Genomic DNA, 21,306 nt, shown 5'->3' with positions numbered 1-21,306 from the left:
TACCACATTTCACACACATGATCTTCGCCACTGCACTGAGCATATTCATCAATATTCCATGCATCCTAATCTTGCACTAAAGATGGTTTAGTAATAAATCATTTTCAAGCAATACAGGCACCATTAAAAAAAATTCACATAATGGTGGGGCCCACTTTTTGCAAAAACCAATTGGTATAAAATCTGTCATGATTATGCAATGAAGTATAGTAAACATTCTTAGCATTAAGGGACACATATATACATATGCTTTTAAGGAAAATGATATAGGAGCTCTGTATTAAAGTTGAAGAAGGGGCCTGATCTAGACTTGGGGGATGGATTAGGGAAGACTTGCTAAGCACAGTGATGTTGGAGCTGAAAGCTGAACAATGAATTGGTGTTTATACAGTGAACAGGAAAAAACGCTTGGGTGTGTCATATAGGAAAAAAATAAAAACAAACAAACAAAAAAAACTGCAGAGAGATTGTGAAAGAAAACTAGAGAGAAAGTTAGTGTGGCTGGGAACAGAGAATGAGGAGGAGTGGGTCAGAGGCAAGGTCCCAAGGCCAGCAGGTGTTGAGCCAGGGTTCATCCAAGGGTGGGTGACTCTGGAGGCCAGACTTTGCTGGATGTCCACCTTCTGATGTGGGAGACCCTGGTTATAGTCACCCCAAGTTCTGCCAAGCACCAGGACAACTACTTTCGAGTTTTAAGTCTTTGGCGTCTTAACTGATGTCACCTATAGCATGTGGACTTTTCGCCTACGCCATGCGATGATATCTCCTCCGCTGCTGTGGCCAAGCCCTGAATTACAATTCAGTTTCTCAGCAAACAAGTGAGCGCTAGACACTCTGTTGCAATGACCACGGAAGACGGCAAATCTGAAAACGGTTGTCGGTGTGCATGTGACAGAGCTCCACGCTCCGTCAACAATAGCTCTGGGCACCGCCCAGGAAGGCAGAGGCAGAAATTCGATTCTCCTGTGTTCCGTGCCTATGCTTTGGACTTTCCCACATTATGCTATTCCTGACCCTCCTGCTGCCTTACAGTCTTTTTTTTTTTTCTATATGATGTCCCTTTTCCTCTACAAGCTAAGGAACATGGGAGGTGTCCATGTCCTGAGCAGGAAAAAGCATTGTTCCGCTTGGTGCTAAGGGAGGTGACAAAGTTCAGAATATGCATCTTCCCAGCCCCGATGGACATTAACAACTGCATCTTGGATTCTGGGTGGGAAGCGGGATTCCAGGCCCTCGGGATCCTTCCCTCCTTTCAGCTTCTAAGATGCCCTGATTTCCTGCCAAGAGAGAAACGTAGACTGATCCCACCTGAACTGAACACAGCATCCTTTCTACATCTGTTTCTTCACTTCCTCTGCTTCCCCCTGCCTGGTTCTAGTCATGGACTCCAAACAAGGATCTGTACAGAGACCAGGCTACAGATCAAGGGCAGGCAAACACCCAGTACCCTTGCATTATGGTGGGGTTTCCTCTGGCCAAATCTCCTATTTCTCACTGCTAAGATGATAGTAAAGCTGTGAAGAAGAAGCTGGGTCACTTAAAATAGAGCCCTAAAGTTGCCCTTAGCAATGCAAGACTGGCATCTAAACACTATCCAAGATCCAAGAACCTACAAGCTGGCTAAGTGATCCCAACAGCCATGGCAAGAAATCAACTCGTCACTCACACAGATGGGCTAAGCTAGTCTTTCATTTAAATTACTTATTTAAGATGATTATGATTGAATTGGTCAAGATGTCCTCATTTGTTTTCCATCTGGCCCTTAAAATAATTTCCCTCTTAGAAATAGGCTCGGTACCTACTGTACTTGAAAGGAAAGCCAGATCCCTCACCGGACATTTGCCAGACTGGCTCTGGATCTCTGGTTCTTCTGAGCTACCTGCTACTCTTAGTTCGGGCTTTGTGAGGTGAAGTGGTAGGATCATTTGGATTCCAACCTCATTGCGACCCCCAAATGGAACGTTTGGATCCATCAAATGGCCATTTGGTAAGGATGGCCCTACATTGTATGGTTTTAGGATCTTCTGTGCTCAGGTAACTGACCTCACCGCTGCCCCTATAGGGCTTGGTCAAGGGGTCCCAAGAAGGAAACAAAACGGAGCTGCCACTTGCATGGAGAGACTGGACTAGGAGCAGGCAGTGCCCTCTAGTGGTCCCCAGCTGGAAATCACAAGATTTAGAAGCACAGGGAAGAGACAGAGCCACAGCTGACCAGTGGCTGCCTTTAGCCCATGGATCCATGAGCTGGAATAGCTCCGGCTTTGCAGCTGGCAGATGATAACCTGCCGCTTCAAATGGTCAGCACATTCCTCACTGAGGAGGTTTCTCTTCTGGGAAGCACAGGAACCACATGTGTCTGTGCACTTGGAAACACCTGACAGCGTTTAGTGTCACATATACAGGCGGAGGCTTCTTGGCACAGGCACGGATTTGAAATTTGACAGCCAAGAAATTCATTCCAACCCAAGTCAGTGCTTTGGAATCATGAAACTGCCCCAGAGTGGAGCCAGCAACCATGAGGCCACTGGGCCACTGGCTGTGCTATGAGGAAAGAAGACCTGGTTGGGGTCCTCACTGCTATGTGCTCATTGGTGTTCCTTGATTCTCAGGGGCAGGCAGATGAGACTATTTCTTATGCTACAAGAAAGCAAGGTTCCTTCCATATCCCTGGACAGTACCTGACAAAAACAACCTCAATCGCCTCAGCTTGAGGAGTAAACACTGGGAAGAATGGGGAAGATAAATAGTCTTGTCTCCCTGCTTTGCTCCTCCTGTGGCTCCAAGGAGCTGCATGCAAATATCCCGGAGCCTCATGCTTCACGGGCTGTGAATGCTAGTTAGCAAGGAAGGTGAGGTATGTCGCTCTGGGAGGAAGGATGCTGTTGTCCTTTATTAATTTCCAGATTGCTGTTCACAAGCACCATGGTGCCCACACAAACAAATCCAATGTCAGAGAAAATTCTTCTGGTGAGCAAAGAAAAGCAGAAAGTGAAGGAGGATGCCAAGTTGGCCTTGAGCATCAAACTCTGCTCACCAGCCTGGAGACAGAGGATTACTAATGAGGTAAAATGTATAAAGTTTGAAAATGATTGACAGGCCCTCCTATCTGTTACCTGACTCCACTCAACAACTCCCAAGCCATGATAGCAGTGGTACCTGGGAGCATCCTGCCACCGGCCCCTGCCACCCTAAGAGTCTTCAACTCTCTGCCTTTAGGCTGTTCCTTGGGACAGTGGGGAAAGCTGTGTCTTCTTTTCTTTTTACTTCTTTACTTTTCAGAATGAATGTTTCCATCTAAAGTGTTTTTTGGTGAGAGTGGAGGAGAGCTTCCCAAATAGCCGAAGCTTCTGACTTCAGGTCCTTGAAATGGCCTGGAATCTAACTCCAAATGCCTGGCTATGCTCTCCCCACAAGAGTGCCTAGCAGGGCTAAATGTCAAATGTCCTGGTTGTGCCAACGCTTGTGGTAAGAATCTTTTAATCCTAGTCACCCGCCATGCAAGAGTTAACAATCTATCCATCCATCCATGCCTCCATGCATTCGCCCATTTTCCCATTCATCTATTCAATACAATATTTACTGAGAAATCATCAGTACCCTTACAGCACCCTTCATCCGAGAGAGAGAGGGGGAAAAAATAAAGTCATATCCCTCATGGAGCTTATGGACTAGCGGGAGAGTTAGACATGAGGGGAAAAACAAACATCCTAGCTGAGCAGGGGCCGGATGCTCTTCAGCATTGATGACTGCAGCAGAGGAAGCCAAAGGAAGTGATGTGCGAGATGAGTCTGAGCAGGGGGCAGGACTTAGCTGGTAGACCACATTAAGGGACATGGATTCCCCTGGAAAGGCTGCAACAGGTGCAAAGGGCCTGGCTTCATATGCCCTCATTCTGAAATGCATTCTCCAATGTCTGTGTCATATATAACAGGTGGCTCTTGAGTGTGCAAAGAAGCCACCACTGATCCACTGACCAGAAAGTACAATTATTTGCAGACTAGTTTCCATGTCTCAGATCTTGTACTATCTAATCTGTTACTGTCTCATTTAAAAGGCTGATATGAGGTACGTGTATTATTTCTATTTTTAGAGACAAGGAAACAGAGGTTTAGATGCCAACTGGGCAAAGGCATGTAGGAGAAAATGGTTGGCTGAGGACTGGAGTCTAGCTTTGACTGACTCCCAAATCTATATTCTGACACTGCTTCATACTGTCCCATCAGTCACTGATGCGACCTGTGCACCTGCTGTGTTCTAGGTACTGTACCCAGATGATTCAAAGATGCACAAGATCCTCCTCCTCGAAGGTCCTGCTGTCCAGATCAAGTAGGTGTACTAGCCTCCCAGGGACTGAACCTGTGACCAGGGCCTCAGTGACCTATGGCCTGAGCAATTAGGATAACTTGAAAAAACAGATAAAGCCAAGTAGAGGCCAGTGGTCTCTTCTTAGGAAGGAAAAAGCACTAGATCTCCATCAGTATGTTTCATTTCAAATCCCCTTCATTCAGGAAAGGAGTGATATACTATGTTGCTCAAGCCGCCTGATAACATCACAATAAGGAGGCCACTGCCTGTGGATTCCCTCAGTCCTGACACGATGGAAGGAATGCTGTGCAGGGACAGAAGAGGATCTTGGTTCACACCTTGGCTCTACCACTGCCTGGCTGAGAGGCTCTGGATGAATCACTCACACTCTGTGGGTGTTCGAGCCCTCAGCTGTTACGGAGAAACTGTAAGACTGCACTTCTCTCTCTGCTTGCTCCACTCATCCCTGTCCAAATGCTCTGCTCCAAAATCCCTTCCTAGCCGGTCACTTCTGTCTCTATCATGGGTCATCCTCAGCTCACCTGGAATACCCCTGGCTGCCTCCTGCTGGTCTAGCAGGCTCCAAGTCCTCTGCCTACCCTGTCCACACAAGGTCCAAGTGAGGCTCATGGCTCTGTTTGGATCATTCTGCGGCACTGCTAAAAACTCTCCGAGGAGCCGAGTGCAGTGGCACACACCTGCAATCCCAGGGGCTTGGTAGATCAAAGCCAGACTCAGCAAAATAGGGAGACCCTGTCCCTAAAAAACATGTTTAAAAAGGGCTGGGAATATAGCTCAATGCTTAAATGCCCCTGTGTTCAATCCCTGGTAATAAATAAATAAATAAATAAATAAATAAATAAATAAATAAATAAATTAAATTATCCCTCCCAGGGTTTCCCACTGATGTCACATCACAATCCTCACCAGGAAAAAGTCTTTGCTAGACTTGGCTTCTGCCTCCCTCTCCAGCCCCTTCTGAGCTCTTGCTTCCCATTTGTCCATGCTGGTTCCCATGCCTTACGGCTTTTAAAAATGGCCTTTCCCTCCAGCTCTCTGCAGAACTTGCCCTTCCTAAGGAAGGCCCTCTCCACAAGTCCCCACTGTGAGCACCTGACTTGAATACTTGTTCAGAACACTGCTGCAGCTTATCATCAGCTGACTCCAAATTCCATGATGAGCGACTCCTGCCCCACTCACCTTGACTTTGAAGTAGTGTCCAGAGCTTGCTCATAGTAGATGCTCAAAAAATATTTGAGGAGTGAACAGCAAATCCTGGCAGAGGTGGCTTTGAGGGTTAAATAAAGCCTATGTGAATGGAAGAGGCCAGTGTAGCATCTAGTGCACAAAAACCCCTTCCCAGCCTTGTTTTTTTTTTTAATACCACAGTTATTTCAGCATGGTCAATAAGCATTTCACTGGTGGCTGAAGATGTCCAACATAGGTAAAGAAATTTACTGGCCACAAAACACAAGGCAAAATAGTTGACATTTGGTATGGTTTGCATGTGGCTTGTCTCCACTCAAACTCATGTTAGGGCATGGTCCCTAACATGGTGATGAAAGTGATAGGGACTCTAAGGGGAGATTAGGTCATGGGGGCCCCATTCTTATGAAGGCATTAATGGAATGATCAATTCTTAGGAGAGCAGATGGTTACAAGGCAGGATAGCATCTTTGTCCTCTGTCCCTCTCCTACCCATGTCACTTGCTTTTTCTTTTTTCTGCTATGATGTGAACTACCATGAAGTTTCACCAGAAGTTGAACAGATGCCAGCACTTTCCAGTTTCTAAAGCCATGAGCCAAAATAATCCCCCCTCTTTTTAACAAATTACCCAGCCTCAGGTATTATGCTATAGCAACAGAAAATGAACAGAGAAAATGCTACATGAAATGTCTACAGAACATCCACATTATGACAGCCAATCAAAGGCAACCTATTCTAAGTCTTACATATGTACCTAAAATTAAGGTAATCATGGGGTGTTTGAGCATTTAAAAATGCTGAATATAATATGGCAGAACCACTGGGCATGGTGGTGTACACCTATAATCCCAGCAAGTGGGGAGGTTGAGGCAGGAGGATCCTGAGTTCAAAGTCAGCCTCAGGAATTTAGTGAGGCCTGAAGCAACTTAGCAAGACCCTGTCTCTAAAAATAATGTAAAAAGAGCTGGGTATGTAGCACAGTGGTTAAGCCCTCCTGGGTTCAATCCCTGGTACCAAAAAAAAAAAAAAAAAGGAGGGGGGGATGCTGGGTGGGGGCAAGACCTTCAAAAGTAAGATAATGGAGAATGTTCAGGGTCACAGCGCTTTCCTGTTCTGAAAGTTTCTAGAAGTAACAGGACAACTTTTGGGAAGAGTTTCTGAGTGGGAAGTTGCCTACAAAGGAATGAAGCATGTATATCAGAGCTATTTTTAATAAGACAAAGTAACCCCAGCATATTGGAAATGATTAAACTAAAAACAGAACAACATTAATATTTTCTCCAAAAATAGCAAAAAAAAAAAAAAAAAAAGATTTCAATGTCAAACTTTTTTTTTTATTTAAAGCAATCATGGATTTACTTCTCTGTTTGCTAATTTAGGTAGAAAACGTGACACTCTCCCTCAATGTATTCTGATTTAAAATCAGCGAGTTACTCAGGCATTCGCACGTGGAGGTGTATGTCCTTAAGAACTGCTTTTAGCCAAAACACAAAGCAATCTTTAGCACTGAAAAATGGAGTTGAAAAAGAGATCCATCAGTAGAAGCCAAAACTATCTTCCAAAAAAACAGCACGGACTTACAAGACTGAAGGGTATGCTGGGAGCCCAGTGTCCTCTCCGTTTCCTCTGCTTTTATTACATTACACGGTGTCACTTTAATTAAGCCATCAAATCAAATTATCAGATCAAGTGGTTCTGATTCCACTGTGGGTTGAACAGGTTTCGTTAAATTAATAAACCATATGTTTCATGTTGTTGGAAGCAAAGTTATTTTTCTCCATTCACTGTTCCAAATATCTTCACAATGGATGATATTCGGCACTTAATCACAGAATGCTCTTCCATGTGCCTGGGACAGGCTGCAGAATAACTGAAATGACAGCCCATTAAATTCTAAAGTCTGTCCAAGTTATTTACTGACAAAGGGCAGAGTGGCGGATTGGATGTCCCTTGCACAATCCACTGAGCCTAAATATTGTTTCCATTTACTGGAACTGAAGCATTATATTTTTTGTGGATGATACCCATCATGCTGTTCTTCAGTGACAATCCAACACTAAGATGACTTTTCCTCCCCTTTCCTTTGGTGTTTAACGTGCCCACATGTCTTGTGCTTGGCAATGAAAGGCTGGATCCTGTTTCTCCTCTTCCAGCACGTCCCATCCTCCTGACAGAGGGAGGGAGGGGGGTGCGTCCCCTCAGGCACCCACCACAGCAGTGCGCTAGTTCATAGTCAGAGCCAGGGGAATGGGGTGGTGAGGAGCTATGTTCAGTCAACTGAGGCTCTGGCTGCACCTCTGATGCGACAGATGATCAAGTGATAAGTGGTGAGTAGTCCATTACCAAGTTGAAAAATCTCTAATTGGTCCTAGGGTCTTGCAGTGGAATAGAAAAGCAAAACTGATTGACTCGGTCATGGCCATTACTGCCATTTTTTCCCTTAATGCAGAGGATGGAACTCAGGGCCTCGAGAATGCTAAGCATGTGCTTTACCATTGAGCATTGCATCCCCAGTCCCATGACCACCTTTAAGACATTAGGTATTAAGACGCCTATGGTTTCTCCATCTTAGTATCCCCTCCCTAGAACAGGGGTCCGTAAACTGGGGTTCCCAGGCCAAATCTGTTCTGCACCTATTTGTGTAACTGAAGTTTTACTGGAAGACATTTCCGACACCCATTCATTTCTAAGGTGTCTGTGACTGCCTTCAGTCCACAAGGGCTGCACTGAATCATTGCAACAGAGATCATTGGGCCTACAAAAAGTCTAAAATAGTCACCATCTGGCCCTTAACCAAAAAAGTTTTTAAATAACCCCTGCCTTCCATAATTTATTTTCCTTTCTTCTGTGACAACACCCAATAAATGTATAAGACATCATAGTTTTCGTGGGTGTTGAAAGCTTTCTACAATGATTTAATAGACAATGCCAATCCGATAAGCTTTGTTCTTTTTGAATTACCCAAAGATTGCAGAATACCACCCTCTTCTTGAAATCTTTTTTTTTTCCCCTGCACCAGGCTTTGTGTTGCCTCTTTACTGCTTAAATCTCAAAGATCAGTCACCTGAGTCCTGCATGCTGCCAGAGACTGTTAGCACCTGTTGGGGGAGTTTGGCCTACAGCCCTGTCGAATGACTCCAGTTTTCTCTGGAGGGGAGAAGGAATACAGAGCATTTGGTCAGGTGCATTTAAAAACAAAAGTGATATCCTTAATCACTAGAGAGGTGGAATTCAAAAACACAGAAGAACCAGGCATGGTGGTACACACTTGTAAATCCCAGCAGCTTGGGAGGCAAAGGCAGGAGGATTGTGAGTTCAAAACCAGCCTCAGCAATTTATACTTATTTTTAATATTTTTGTGTTTTATTTTTAGTTATACGTGACAGTAGAATGTATTTTGGCAGAATATATGTACATAAAGTATAACTTATTGTATTTAGATTCCCACTCTTATAGTCATAGATAGTGTGGAGTTACCCTGGTCACGTATACAAATACAAGGCCAAGGAAATTATGTCCAATTAATTATACTGTCATGCAATGTATGAGAGTACCTTTCTCCCTATATCCTTGCCAACATTTATTGTTACTTGTATCCTTGTAAACTGCCATTCTGACTGGAGTGAAACGTAATCTTTTTTTTTTTTTTTTTTTTTTTTGGGGTGCTGGGGATTGAACCCAGGGCCTTGTGCTTGCAAGGCAAGCACTCTACCAACTGAGCTATCTCCCCAGCCCTGAGATGCAGTCTTAATGTGCATTTCTCCTACTGTTAGGTGTTGAACATTTTTTCATATTTTTTTTACCACAGTTTAACAAGGACCTAAGCAACTCATTGAGACCCTGTCTCTTAAAAAAAAAAAAAAAGTACAAAAGAAAACTATTTCTCATTTACTAGGACACCTAAAATAAAAATGATGCACAATACCCAGTGTTGGCAAAGACACTGGAACCTTCACACGGTGTTGTCAGGAATATAAATGGGTACTGCCAATTTGGAAACAGGCAGTTCCTCAACACTACAAACTTAGGGTTGACGGAACTCAGCAATATTCCTGAGTTTATATCTAAAAGAAATGAAAACATATGTCCACACAAAAATTTGAATGTGAAGGTTCAGAGCAAATTATTCATAATAGGCAAAAAGTGGGAAGAAAACAAAATACCTAGTAATTGAATGTGGATCAACAAAAAGTGGTATAGCCAAATAGTGCTACATAATTTGGCCATAAAATTGAACTAATCTTTAATACATGCTCCTATAGGCACGGATGTTAAAAATATTTTGTCAAGTGAAAGACGCCAGAGACAAAAAGTATTCTATGATCTATTTTCAGGAAACGTCCAGAATAAACAAATTGCTATGGTTTAGATATAAGGTATCTCCAAAAGTTTGAGTGTTAGATGATGGACAAATATCAGAGATGAAATTATTAGCTTATGAGAGTTAGTGAATCAATGGATTAATCCACTTGATGGATTAGTAATTTCAAAGGACAACTGTACTAGGTGGTAACCAGTGGCAGGTGGGGCAAGGTTAGAGGAAGTAGATCACTGGGGGTGTGCCTTTGGGGCTTCAATTTTGTCCCCAGTGTCTGGATCTCTCTCTCTCTGCTCCCTGGCTGCATGAGTCAAGCAGCCTTCCTCTGCCACGCCATTCTACCAGGACATTCTGTCTCTTTCTCTTAAGCTCAGAGCAATGGAGTTGGCCAACCATTGAGTGAACCTTTGAAACAGTGAGCCCCAAATAAACTTTTCTTCTCTAAGTTGTTTGTGTCAGGTATTTTGGTCATAGGAATGAAAAGCTGCCTAATATAGAAATCCTTGGAGATAGAATATATGTTGTGGTTGTCTGGGGCTGAGGGCTGAGGACAGGAGGGGAAGGAGAACAGGGAGTGACCTACTCATGAGTTTAGAGTTACTTTGTGGGGTAATGAAAGTGTTCTGGTGATGGTTGTGTAACCTTGTGAATACACCAAAAACCACTGAAGTGTACACTTGAAAAGAACGAACTTTGATATGTGAATTATATCTCAATAAAGCAGAGGTACTATTCAGCAATAAAAGCAACGACCTACCCATATATACCACAATGTGGATGACTCTTAAAATCCTACCAAGTGAAAGACAAAGACTAGAGGTTGCCTGGGGTTGAGGAGGAAGCAATGACCACAGGTGGGCATGCACAAACTGTGGCCATCAAGTGCCCTACACCTGGACAACTGCTATGGCAGCATGGCTATAAATTTACCAAAACTTTATCAGACTGTACATTTATAATACCTGAATTTTATGTGCAAATGCCCACCCAAAAGCCTGTTTAAAAAACATTGATGGGGACTGGTGCAGTGGTGCACACCTTTAATCCCAGTGGCTCAGGAGGCTGAGGCAAAAGGAACGGGAGTTCAAAGCCAGCCTCAGCAACTAAGGAAAACCCTGTCTCAAAAAAAGAAAACAAAACAAAACAAAACAAAAAACAAATAAAAATATATATAAAAGGCTGGGGATGTGGCTCAGTAGTTAATGGCCCCTACGTTCAATCCCCAGTACCAAAAAAAAAAAAAAAAAAAAAAAAAAAGGAGGGTTGAGGATGTAGTTTGGTGGTACAATGCTTGCCTAGCATGCTGGAGGTCCTGGGTATAATTCCCAGTACTGGTTTTAAAAAAAAAAAAAAAAAAAAAAAAAGGAAATTTCCTATACTGTAGGAAGAAGTGTAAAGTGATATACACAGTCACATTTGGAACTGTCCGGCAATACCTATCCAAACCTCAACATGCACAGTTTAGGATGCAGCCATTCACTCCTGGGTACATATATCCAACAGGGATGAGTCTGTAGATTCATCAGAAAGCATGCCCAATAATCTTTCGTAATCATTAAAACTTGGAGAAAATCCATGATTTCATGTATACTGTAAGATGTAAACAAATTCTGGAATAGTTACACTAAGAAATCAGCAGTAAGAAAGAACTATAGCTCCAGGCAAGGACATAGGTAATACTCAAAACCAACAACGAGCAAAAGAAGTATGTCATGCCAAAGGAAACGCCAGGTGATTCTAAGTATGTGAAATGTACAAATGGGCAAAGCTTTCCGGTGGTGGTCACACTGGGATCAGACAGTCATGAGTACGCTGGCGTGCTGGGGATGTTGACTTCTTAATCTGGGTACTTGTTATTCAGGTATGTTACGTTTGGGGACATTCATCATGATATGAACCTATTACATGTGACCTTACTGTGTGTATGGGACACTCTAATAAATATGCGGAAGGCTGGGTGTGGTGATGCATGCCTGTAATTCCAGTGACTCAGGATACTGAGGCAGGAGGATTGCAAGATTGAGGCCGACACCAGCAAATTAGCAAGGCTCTAGGAACTTAAAGAGAACCTGTCTCAAAATAAAAATATCAAAAAAGGGTTGGGGATGTGGCTCAGTGATTAAGCATTTCTGCGTTCTACCCTCAATGCCAAAAAAAAAAAAAAAAATTAAAAAAAAAAAACAAAAAAAAACAAACAAAAAACCACTGAAAGAAATGACATGCCCAAATATGCTACTTTGGATTCCAAACAGGGCATTTGGGGAACAGCAAATGCAGGGAATTGCATTCTCTGGGTTCTCCTTATCTGCCTGCAGACACATCTCTAAAAGGAACTCAAGATCATGCATGCCCTCTCTGGGAATTTCACCAACCAGGAAAGACCGACTTGTATCACAAGAGAGGAGACTAGAGGTTAGCAACATGCCTGATAGACTTTGCCACAGGCTATCACCTATTCTTCTAAGGACACATTTGCCTTTGCCAGACATCATTTCCTTTCCTCTGAGTTACTGTGTACCCTCTCCCCTCTGAAGTGAGCATATAAACTTTGAGATTCCACTGCATATTTGAATATTCACTCTTCTTTAGTGTGATGCTGCTGTACATCCAATAAATTCATAGACCTTTTCCCCTATTAATCTGCCTACAGTTAATTTCATTGACTCAATTACCTCAGGCGGGTAAAGAGAAAGTTTTCATTCCCTATGGTGTTAAGAACTCGAACAGAACTATGCCTGGATCTCTCTTTCTCTGTGCCTCTAGAAAGATCAGAAATTATTTTAATACTCATGCAAGGTAAAAGTCAGCAATGAGCACGATATTTGGAACAAATCTTATAAAACTAAGTAATTCGCCACATTTAAGGATGGGTCTATTGCTCAGGCCAAGTTCAGAGATGGCCTGTTTGGTGGAGGATCTTGCCTAGTTTGACACTTTAAAGCACGGGAAACCATTATATTCTGTATTGGCTAATAAAGGCCGCACACTCTCTCTATATGGCAGATGTATCTGTTGCAGGCTCAGCCCATTTATCAGCGTCACAGTCTCAGCAATTCTGAGCCACCAAATCTTGTGCTCACTTGAGATATAAATTCCTCACCCTCTACATATCTCTCCCTTAGAGCCCCGCTTCTCCTAAGCAAGTTCCCTTGGGAGAAAGCCTTTGAGTTCAGGTCTATTTATTTATATATATATTTTAATTTTTAGCTAAATTAAAAAAAAAATTTATCCCAAGTGAAGTTTTCAATGCTTGCCTGACCTGAAAACTCTCACAGGTTTTGAGCTTCTGAATTCTCCCAATTCCCCCAGTAATGCCCTCAACACAGTATCAGCGTGGATGACTTGAATCTCAAGTTGAAATTGAGGGAAGCTGGCTAGGTGAGCTTCTCACAGAGAATCAGAGAGACAGGAAGGGAAGGATCACATGCCCCAACTTCCTTCCTCTTCTTTCAACCCATATTCAGATAGAAGAGCCTGAAAACAGGATCCCTCTTCTCAAAAAAGTGTGTCTAAGCAGTTACCTGTGGAATACAATCTCACCCCACCTGTTCCTACAGAATTCATATGCTTAAAAATGGGTCCTCTTGAAACAAAAGCTCCCCACTTCATTGACCACACTGAAGACCACAGTTTAGTCCACACCAATAAATGACAAAGCTCTTCCCAGGTCTCCCAGTTCTGAAGGAAAGGAGTTTGAGGCTAGGAAATGCCCCTCTCTTCACACCAAAGGAAAATATCTACTTTTCCCTTCTTCCCTTCAAAGCACCAGGGCTTTGGCCAGCCTTATTCCTCCACATGCTTCCCAAGCTGCATGCCACAGGATGGCAAACTCCAGAGCCTGAAGGAAGGAGGTTTCCTCTTTCTAGTTCCCTGGGAGAGAAACTCATGCTCATTTCACACAAGAAAGCAAAAATAGAAAAGATTAAGATGCCTGAAATTGATAAGCTTAGGTTTCTCAGATATGGGAATTAACTGTTCAATAGTGTGAAGAAGCAAGAGGCTTCCAGTAGGGGTGGAGAGGTAGAGTGGGAGCATTTGCTGGTGTGGACTTGAGCAGAAATGCTGCACGCTGGGTCCTGGGAGTGACTCGAAGGTCCTGATGTTTGAGCTCAGAGAAAGAGTGAGACATTCTGCAAAAGTATTCTTTAGATGCTACTGATTAGTTTTGAAGTACAAGGTACAAATGCAGGGAGCATGACTGATCTATTAGTTAAAAGGGCTAAATTATTATTATTATTATTATCATTATTATTGGTACTGGGGATTGAACCCAGGGGCGCTTAACCACTGAGCCACATCCCCAGCCCTTTTCTATATTTTATTTAGAGACAGGGTCTCGCTGAGTTGCTTAGGCCCTCACTAAGTTGCTGAGACTGGCTTTGAACTCATGATCCTCCTGCCTCAGCCTCCAGAGCTGCTGAGATTACAGGAATGTATTATCTTCTCCAGCCCAAAAGGGCAATTTTTAATATATCTATTTAACCCAAGTTTTTCCTACAACTGCTTCTATTCATCATCCAGGCCAGTTTCTACTCAGAGAATGATACACTCTTATACCAAGTTCCAGTTCTTGGCTGGCTTTGAACTACTTTTAATTTAAAGCAATTTTTGATAAGGAATCTTCCTCAAGGCCAGGACACTTCATTCGACTTTACCTTTAGATGCTTCTGTTCCTAGTGGGTTTTCTAAGAAGTCTGCCATGTCGTGGTTCCAGGCGTCCCTGATGGCGGACTTGGACACCACCCTGTCATTCAGAGCCTGCTGCGGTCGGAAGTTATTTCTGAGATACTCCACCGACTTGACATGGTCTTGCTGCTCCGTGGTAAAGATGGAATAAAAAGCCTCCAGCTGAACAGAAAACCAGAGAGGGGAGGGAAAAAAAAAAATCCACATCAATTAGAAATGCTCTGTGGTCCACAGCAGGTGGGGGCTATAAGGGCACAGAACGGTAGGCTGAGCTGATGCCAAGGCTGATGAACCTGCAAGACACCTGCCAGCAGCTTATATGGCTATGGTCTCTATACTGCCGGCTAACCTGGAACACTCTTCATCTGAAGGCTGTACAGAACTATTGGAGTCTATCTCAGGTAAGAGTCCTTTCTACAATGTTCCCTGCCAAGACTTATAGTATGAGGGGAAGGAACAGACTTATGGTAAACCCGGTAGGTCCTGAGCCAGACAGCCTGGGTACGAAATCTACCTTCATTCCTCACTCACTCTGTGATCCCAGCAAGTTGCTTAACCTCTCTGAGCCTCCAGTCCCTTCAATAAAATGGTGATAACTGTTAAAGAGTATCTACCTGATAGGGTTTTGGTAAACATGAGACACCAACACAATACTCAGGGTAAAGTGCTCAAACAGTTCTTGGCACACAATAAGAGTTCAATTGATAAATACTAATGATTTAGTCCTTATTAACAAGCCTCCCCTGACATCCTGGGATTAAGTTCAGCCAAGTTACCAAACCCACAGGTAAGTGTAACTGTCCAAGTTCAACATTACTTAATGCCTGATTGTGGACAAACTATTCAAGCTTCCTAAAACTAAAGTTTCCTCATGTGTAAAAGATCTGTAAGCGTAGAACCTATAGTCTAAAGTTCTTGAAAGGATTAAATCTAGTAAGTTTCTTAGAATACCATAAGCCATCAATCAACATCAGCTGCTACATGATTATTAATATTAAGAAACATTTTCCATAAGAGTACTAGCAAAACGTTTGGGCAAAAAGAAAGAAAAATAATCCAGAGCTCTAGGATCATACTTTTATTATCAAAAGGGATTCTGTATATTCAAACCATTAAGAAAGGTCATTGCAGTCAGGTGCAGTGGCGCACTCCTGAAATCCCAGTGGTTCGAGAGGCTGAGGCAGGAGGATAGCGAGTTCAAAGCCAGCCTCAGCATTTAGCGAGGTCCTAGGCAATTGAGTGAGACCCTGTTTCTAAATAAAATATAAAACAGGGTTGGGGATGTGGCTCAGTGGTTAAGCACCCCCCAGGTTCAATCCCTAGTACCCGCCCCTTCCCCCCAAAAAAGAAAGATGCTTTCCTCACAGGCATCAAGGGGCTGATTTAGGCTTCCTGGGAACCAGATGGTAGCAAACTCCAATGTGCAAAATAAAAAAGAATTACTACCTAGATTTTTGTAGATTCTGGGTTTTGTAGATTTTTGTAGATTCTTGCAGCTTTGAGTTAACACCATTGTTTCTCAAACAGCCTTAGAGAATGACCCACTACCAACACCATCAGAAACTCCCTTTGCATGAGAAAGCCTTGAATTCACATAGTGATTTTAGCCAAGAAAAATCATTTAAGTATATGGATTCTCCCATCAATCTACCTCCCCACCAATTCTACTGCTGATGTAAGGTGGAAATCAACCATGAAGAAAACTTTTCCGCCTTTTCATAAAAAAGACAGAACATGAACTAAGGGCAAAAGCCCTTTCTTTATGCCAAGAGGTCCCAATTTTCTTTCTTTTTTGATACTAGGGATTAAATTCCAGGGTGCTTTACTACTGAGCTACAAAATGCCAGTCCTTTTTTTTAAAAAATATTTTATTTTGAGACAGGGTTTTGTTAAATTGCTTAGGGCCTCACTGAATTGCTGGGATAGGCCTCAAACTTGAGATCCTCCTGCCTCAGCCTCCACAGTGGCTGGGATGACAGGCATGCACCACCATGCCTGGCTAGCTGATCCTAATTTTCTACAAGTCACTTCTGCTTCTCCTAACAACCCTCTGGTCTCTTGGTTTAGAATTTGCCTTTTTATATAGTTATAAGAAGGGAAAGGTAAGAAATGGCAAAAAAAAAAAAAAAAAAAATTAAGAAAACCAGACTGTTCACTCTGTCCAAATAGGAGTCACCAAAGAAGGAGTCACAAATAGAAGACAACAAAAGGTATTATAAAAAAAAAAAAAAAAAAAAAAAAAAACAAACCCAAAACAACAACAACCTGGATGCAGCAACGTCACTTGCTGGTTGGGCAGAATCAGACTGCATGCATCAAAAAATGAGAGCAGGTTCTAGGCATGGTGGCGCATACCTGTATTCCCAGTAACTTGGGAGGCTGAGGCAGGAGGATTGTGAGTTCAAAGTCAGCCTCAGCAACTTAGCGAGGCCCTAAGCAACTCAGACCCTGTCTCTAACTAAAACAGGAAAAGGCATGGCGATGTGGCTCAATGGTTAAGTGCCTCTGGGTTAAAGCCACAGTATTAAAAAAAAAAAAAAAAAAAGCAGGATTCAGTTTTGTTAGACAAAATGACTTTCTAAAATTATATGGAAGGAATTAACAAAAACCCTCTGGAAATGGTCCAGGGCAAGACCAACTGACATGATTAAAAGGATGGAAAATAAATCCTGTGAAGAAAGGTTAAAGACAGTGGAATTGTTTAGCCTGAAGAAAAGTCGAGTAAGGAGTAATTTGATTAAAGGTCCTTATATGAGGAAGATGCTGACCAGATCTTCCTCATGTCTGGAGAAGGCCAAATAAAAGGAAATTGGCCAAAAATTAAAGTCACACAGATGTGAGTCGAATAAGGCAAGGAATCGCTTTTAACTCTCAGGATGAAATGCTTTAGCTTTTTTTTTTTTTTTTCCCTTAAATATGGACTGGATGAGTTAGACTGGAAATGTTCTGGAAGAGATCGCAGTCTCTCCTGAAATAGGCTCATCTCGGAGATGCCAGAAAGGATGGCCTGAGAGACGGGCTCTGCAATATGGCTCCGAAGTTGGTTTATTCTCTACAGTGCTTGCTTCTTTCATAGTGAGACTTTAGTTCTCCTAAAAAGTTTATTTCTGAAACCTCAGGAAAGAATTAGTCACATAACTGCAAAAAGAGGCAGGTTCCAAATTTAACACACAAAACATGCCTTCACTTAAATTGTGCTTAGAGCTTAATGACATCCTGCATCCGGCTTAAAAGCTCGGGCTGCTTCCTTGTCATTAACTCAACCTGCCCAGATTTTGAAGGAAGGAGGAGATGCTTCTGAGAGTGAACAGATGACCTGAACAGTATTATATTGTCAACTGGATCACAGCTTCGTCTGACAGTCACACAGGAGTTCAAGGAGGACAAGCTTAGCAGACTTGTCAAATGCCCTTGGGTAGGTTGGCAGCCGTTCCTCGAGGTGGAATGAAGACTGCCAGTGGCCTCTTTGGGAACTGGCATGCTTGGCCACAGAGCACACACCACCATGATTCTTGGTCTGCTGAGGGTAGTCTACATTTTGCAAGTTACAAAGTGCATCATTTGGGCCAGAAATCTACAGGTGCATACTTCAGGTGGTCCCTGGGATCTCCATTCCTGCCTTGATCTTCCATTCTGCTCAGTTCCTGGGTGGAGCATGAGACTACAACAAGAAGGTGTCCCCAGAGTCTGCAGCATGGCAGACCATGGGAGCCACGGCACAGACCCTGCAGGCAAAGCTGTGTCCCTCTGCCCAGTGCACATCTCTGGCTGTTAACCCTTTAGATCTGGTTAAAAGGCACACATGATTCTTCAATAATGTATACCAGATGGTGTCGCCTCTGTTCAACATCATCCCAGTCTCCATTCTTTTCTTGTTTATAACTGTAAATGCGTTTATTCACTTTATTTCACTGTGGAAATTTCCTTACACCATTAAATTCTTTTTAGGTAAAGTTTTATTCCCAGTCTTCCATTCTTAACTGTGGGGTCCTGGGCCTGATTCTCCAATATAAAAACTTTTACATTTGCTACCTGGGTTTAAAATCCTATTTTTTACCCTGCTTCACAGAGGTATGGCCTTGGAAACTTATTTAACCTTTTTGTGTCTCAGTGTCCCTATTTGTTCAACAGAAACAAGAGTATTACCTACCCCTTGTGTAATTTTTCTAGTAAATGAGTTACAATATATAAACTGTTTGGAATAATTTCTGGCACAGAGTAGGTGCTCAGTAAGTGTTATCACTATTGCTGATATTCTCTTATGAAGAATGTGGTAATTATGATTGAATTCAAAGGTTACAACCATTGTAAAGCACTCTCTTATCTGCTTTCTCTTCTTTTCCTCCTTATAACCTATTTTTTTTTTTGTACCAGGGCCTAAACCCGGGTCTGTTTAACCACTGAGCCGCATTCCTTTTAAATTTTTTATTTTTTTTATTTTGAAGCTGGGCGCAGTGGCACACTCCTAAAATCCAGCAGCTCAGGAGGCTGAGGCAGGAGTATTGCAAATTCAAAGCCAGCCTCAGCAACTTAGGGACATCTTATCTCAAAAAAAAAAAAAAAAAAAAGGCTATGGGTGAGGTGTGATGAGGCTCAGTGCTTGAGAGCCTCTGGGTTCAATGCCTAGTACCCCCACCTCAAAAAAAAATTATTTTGAGATGGGTCTCACTAAGTTGCTTAGGACCTGGCTAAATTGCTAAGGCTGGCTTTGAATTTGGAAACCCCCTGCCTCAGCCTCCCAAGCCACTGGGAATACTGACACATGCCCAACTTATAACTTATATTTATTAAGCCTACTATGTGCCAGGCACTTTTTAAGCACTTTAAATACATTATTTATGTTTCTAACTTCTGATTAATAATTATTAATGCTATTATTACAATATAACATTAGCAGTTGATATTAAGCATTTATTATGTGCAAGGTCTTATGCAAAAATGATATGTAGACAGGTGCAGGGTACACACCTGTAAGCCTTGTGGCTCAGGAGGCTGAGGAGGGAGGATCGAGAGTTCAAAGCCAGCCTCAGCAATCTGGCGAGGCCCTAAGCAACTCAGTGAGACCCTGTCTCTAAATAAAATATAAAAAAGGGCTGGGGATGTGGCTCAGTATTTAAGTGACCCTGGGTTCATTCCCTGGTACCAAAAAAAAAAAAAAAAAGTTCTGTGAGACTGTTTCTCCTGCTCTCCACCACTTCATGCCACACTCTTTGCAGGTCCTCAGGTGACTTACTGACAGAGAAACACAGCACTGGAGAGACTGAATGTGGAGAAAGCAGAAGTCCCCAAACAACTCCCTTCAGCTGACCCTGAGGCTACTCAAGGAAGGGAGCCCAGCACTGGCAACATAAATCTCCTTATCCTCTTCTGCACTCTGAAAAGAAGCCGACTGTGGCCCATTACAGAAGGACCTGGGTGGCATTAGCAAGATGGCAGGTGTAAAAAAAATTCCCTCCCCTCACAGAGCTCTCTTTCTCATTCACTCTACCCTCCTCCAGAGGTGGGTAATAAAAACACTCGGATTTATCTTTACTTTAACACAACTAATGAAGTCTTTATCATTTCGTAAAAATAAATGAAAGTTTTTATTTCTATAATACGAAATGGACTTTTTAACTTTTGAAGGGAATGTGTAAAACATATCTTTCTTTTATCCCTGCTTAGGGAGTTGTAATTGCATTTTAACTGGTGCTGTTTCAAGAACAATTTTAACCTTGAATTGCAAATGGGTTGGCTGGAAGTGTGTATAAATCATTTCAACTTAGTTTTTATTATAAAAGTATTACAGAGAGTAATTAGTTTTTAATCTGTCGGTTCAAATCAAAGGAAAGTTGAAACCTATTTGTGCCATTCGTGCGCAGCAAGAGTCCTTGTGCAAAATATGTGGGGAGGGGACCTGGTGAACGAAGGCAGAGATGAGACCAGAGGAAATAGAATTATGAACCATTAAAAGGGTGATATGCACAATGTTTTAAGGGTTGGGTATATAGTGGCAATTAAACAAAACCAGAGTCCATTATTAGCACAATAAGAAACCCAAGGATAAGCATTAGGAAATTGAAACGTCTCACCTAAGGTCACAGAGACACTTTGGCTTCTCTGCACATTTGAGGGATGGCAAGGCAGGCCCTGTTTTGTTGCCCCATTATTAAACCAGACAATAAGGACAGAATATTAAATTCCCCATAGCCTGGAGCATCCAAAGTTTTACTTACTGAACCACAGTTGCACAAATGAAATCTGAGAATAGCTAGCTAAATGCGAAGCCAGGTCCCTCTTGTGGCCCCAGTGAGTTTTCTGTGAAGGCAATCATAGGAAGAAAGGAACTTCACCATAATTAATGAAGAAAGCTCTCTCTTTTGGATTAAAGATGGAATCTTCATGCCACTGTTCAGAAGCTGTTGTTCATATGCACCACACATCACACAGTGCTGGAACAGAAGCTTCCTGAATTAAGGCACTTGCTGGTTGTCATGGCCTTGAGATAAACCTTACAGCATGACAGCCAGCAGCCACACATGGCCATTCCATTGGCACTGTGGCTAGTCTACACTGAAATAATAATATTTGGGATGTATTTAGTTAAATAAGCTATATTATTAAAATTAATTTCACCTGATGTCTACATTTTTTTCAATGTGGCTACTAGAGAAAATAAAATGATGTGTGTTGTTTGCTTTATTTCTATTGGACCATGCTGCCCTACAGGCACGGGGATCATTTAATAACAGCAACAGAACCCAAAATCCACCTAATTATCTTCCAGTCACATCCTCTGGTTGCCAAGCAC

The 21,306-nt window shown here is 42.5% G+C and overlaps 1 protein-coding gene across 1 annotated transcript in view; it reads right to left on the bottom strand.

Moving 5' to 3' along the window:
- The window catches only part of Ptprg (protein tyrosine phosphatase receptor type G), a 707,594-nt gene that overhangs the window by 106,964 nt on the left and 579,324 nt on the right, over window positions 1-21,306 (bottom strand). The window contains 1 exon segment of the mRNA XM_047532314.1: window positions 14,486-14,678. Within this exon segment, the coding sequence (XP_047388270.1) occupies window positions 14,486-14,678 (193 nt within the window).

This window comes from Sciurus carolinensis, chromosome 17, assembly GCF_902686445.1.
Source record: "Sciurus carolinensis chromosome 17, mSciCar1.2, whole genome shotgun sequence".
In the NCBI taxonomy this organism is placed as follows: domain Eukaryota; kingdom Metazoa; phylum Chordata; class Mammalia; order Rodentia; family Sciuridae; genus Sciurus; species Sciurus carolinensis.
The sequence above is the reverse complement of the archived record's forward strand: the minus strand, read 5'-3'. Positions and strand labels throughout refer to the sequence as shown.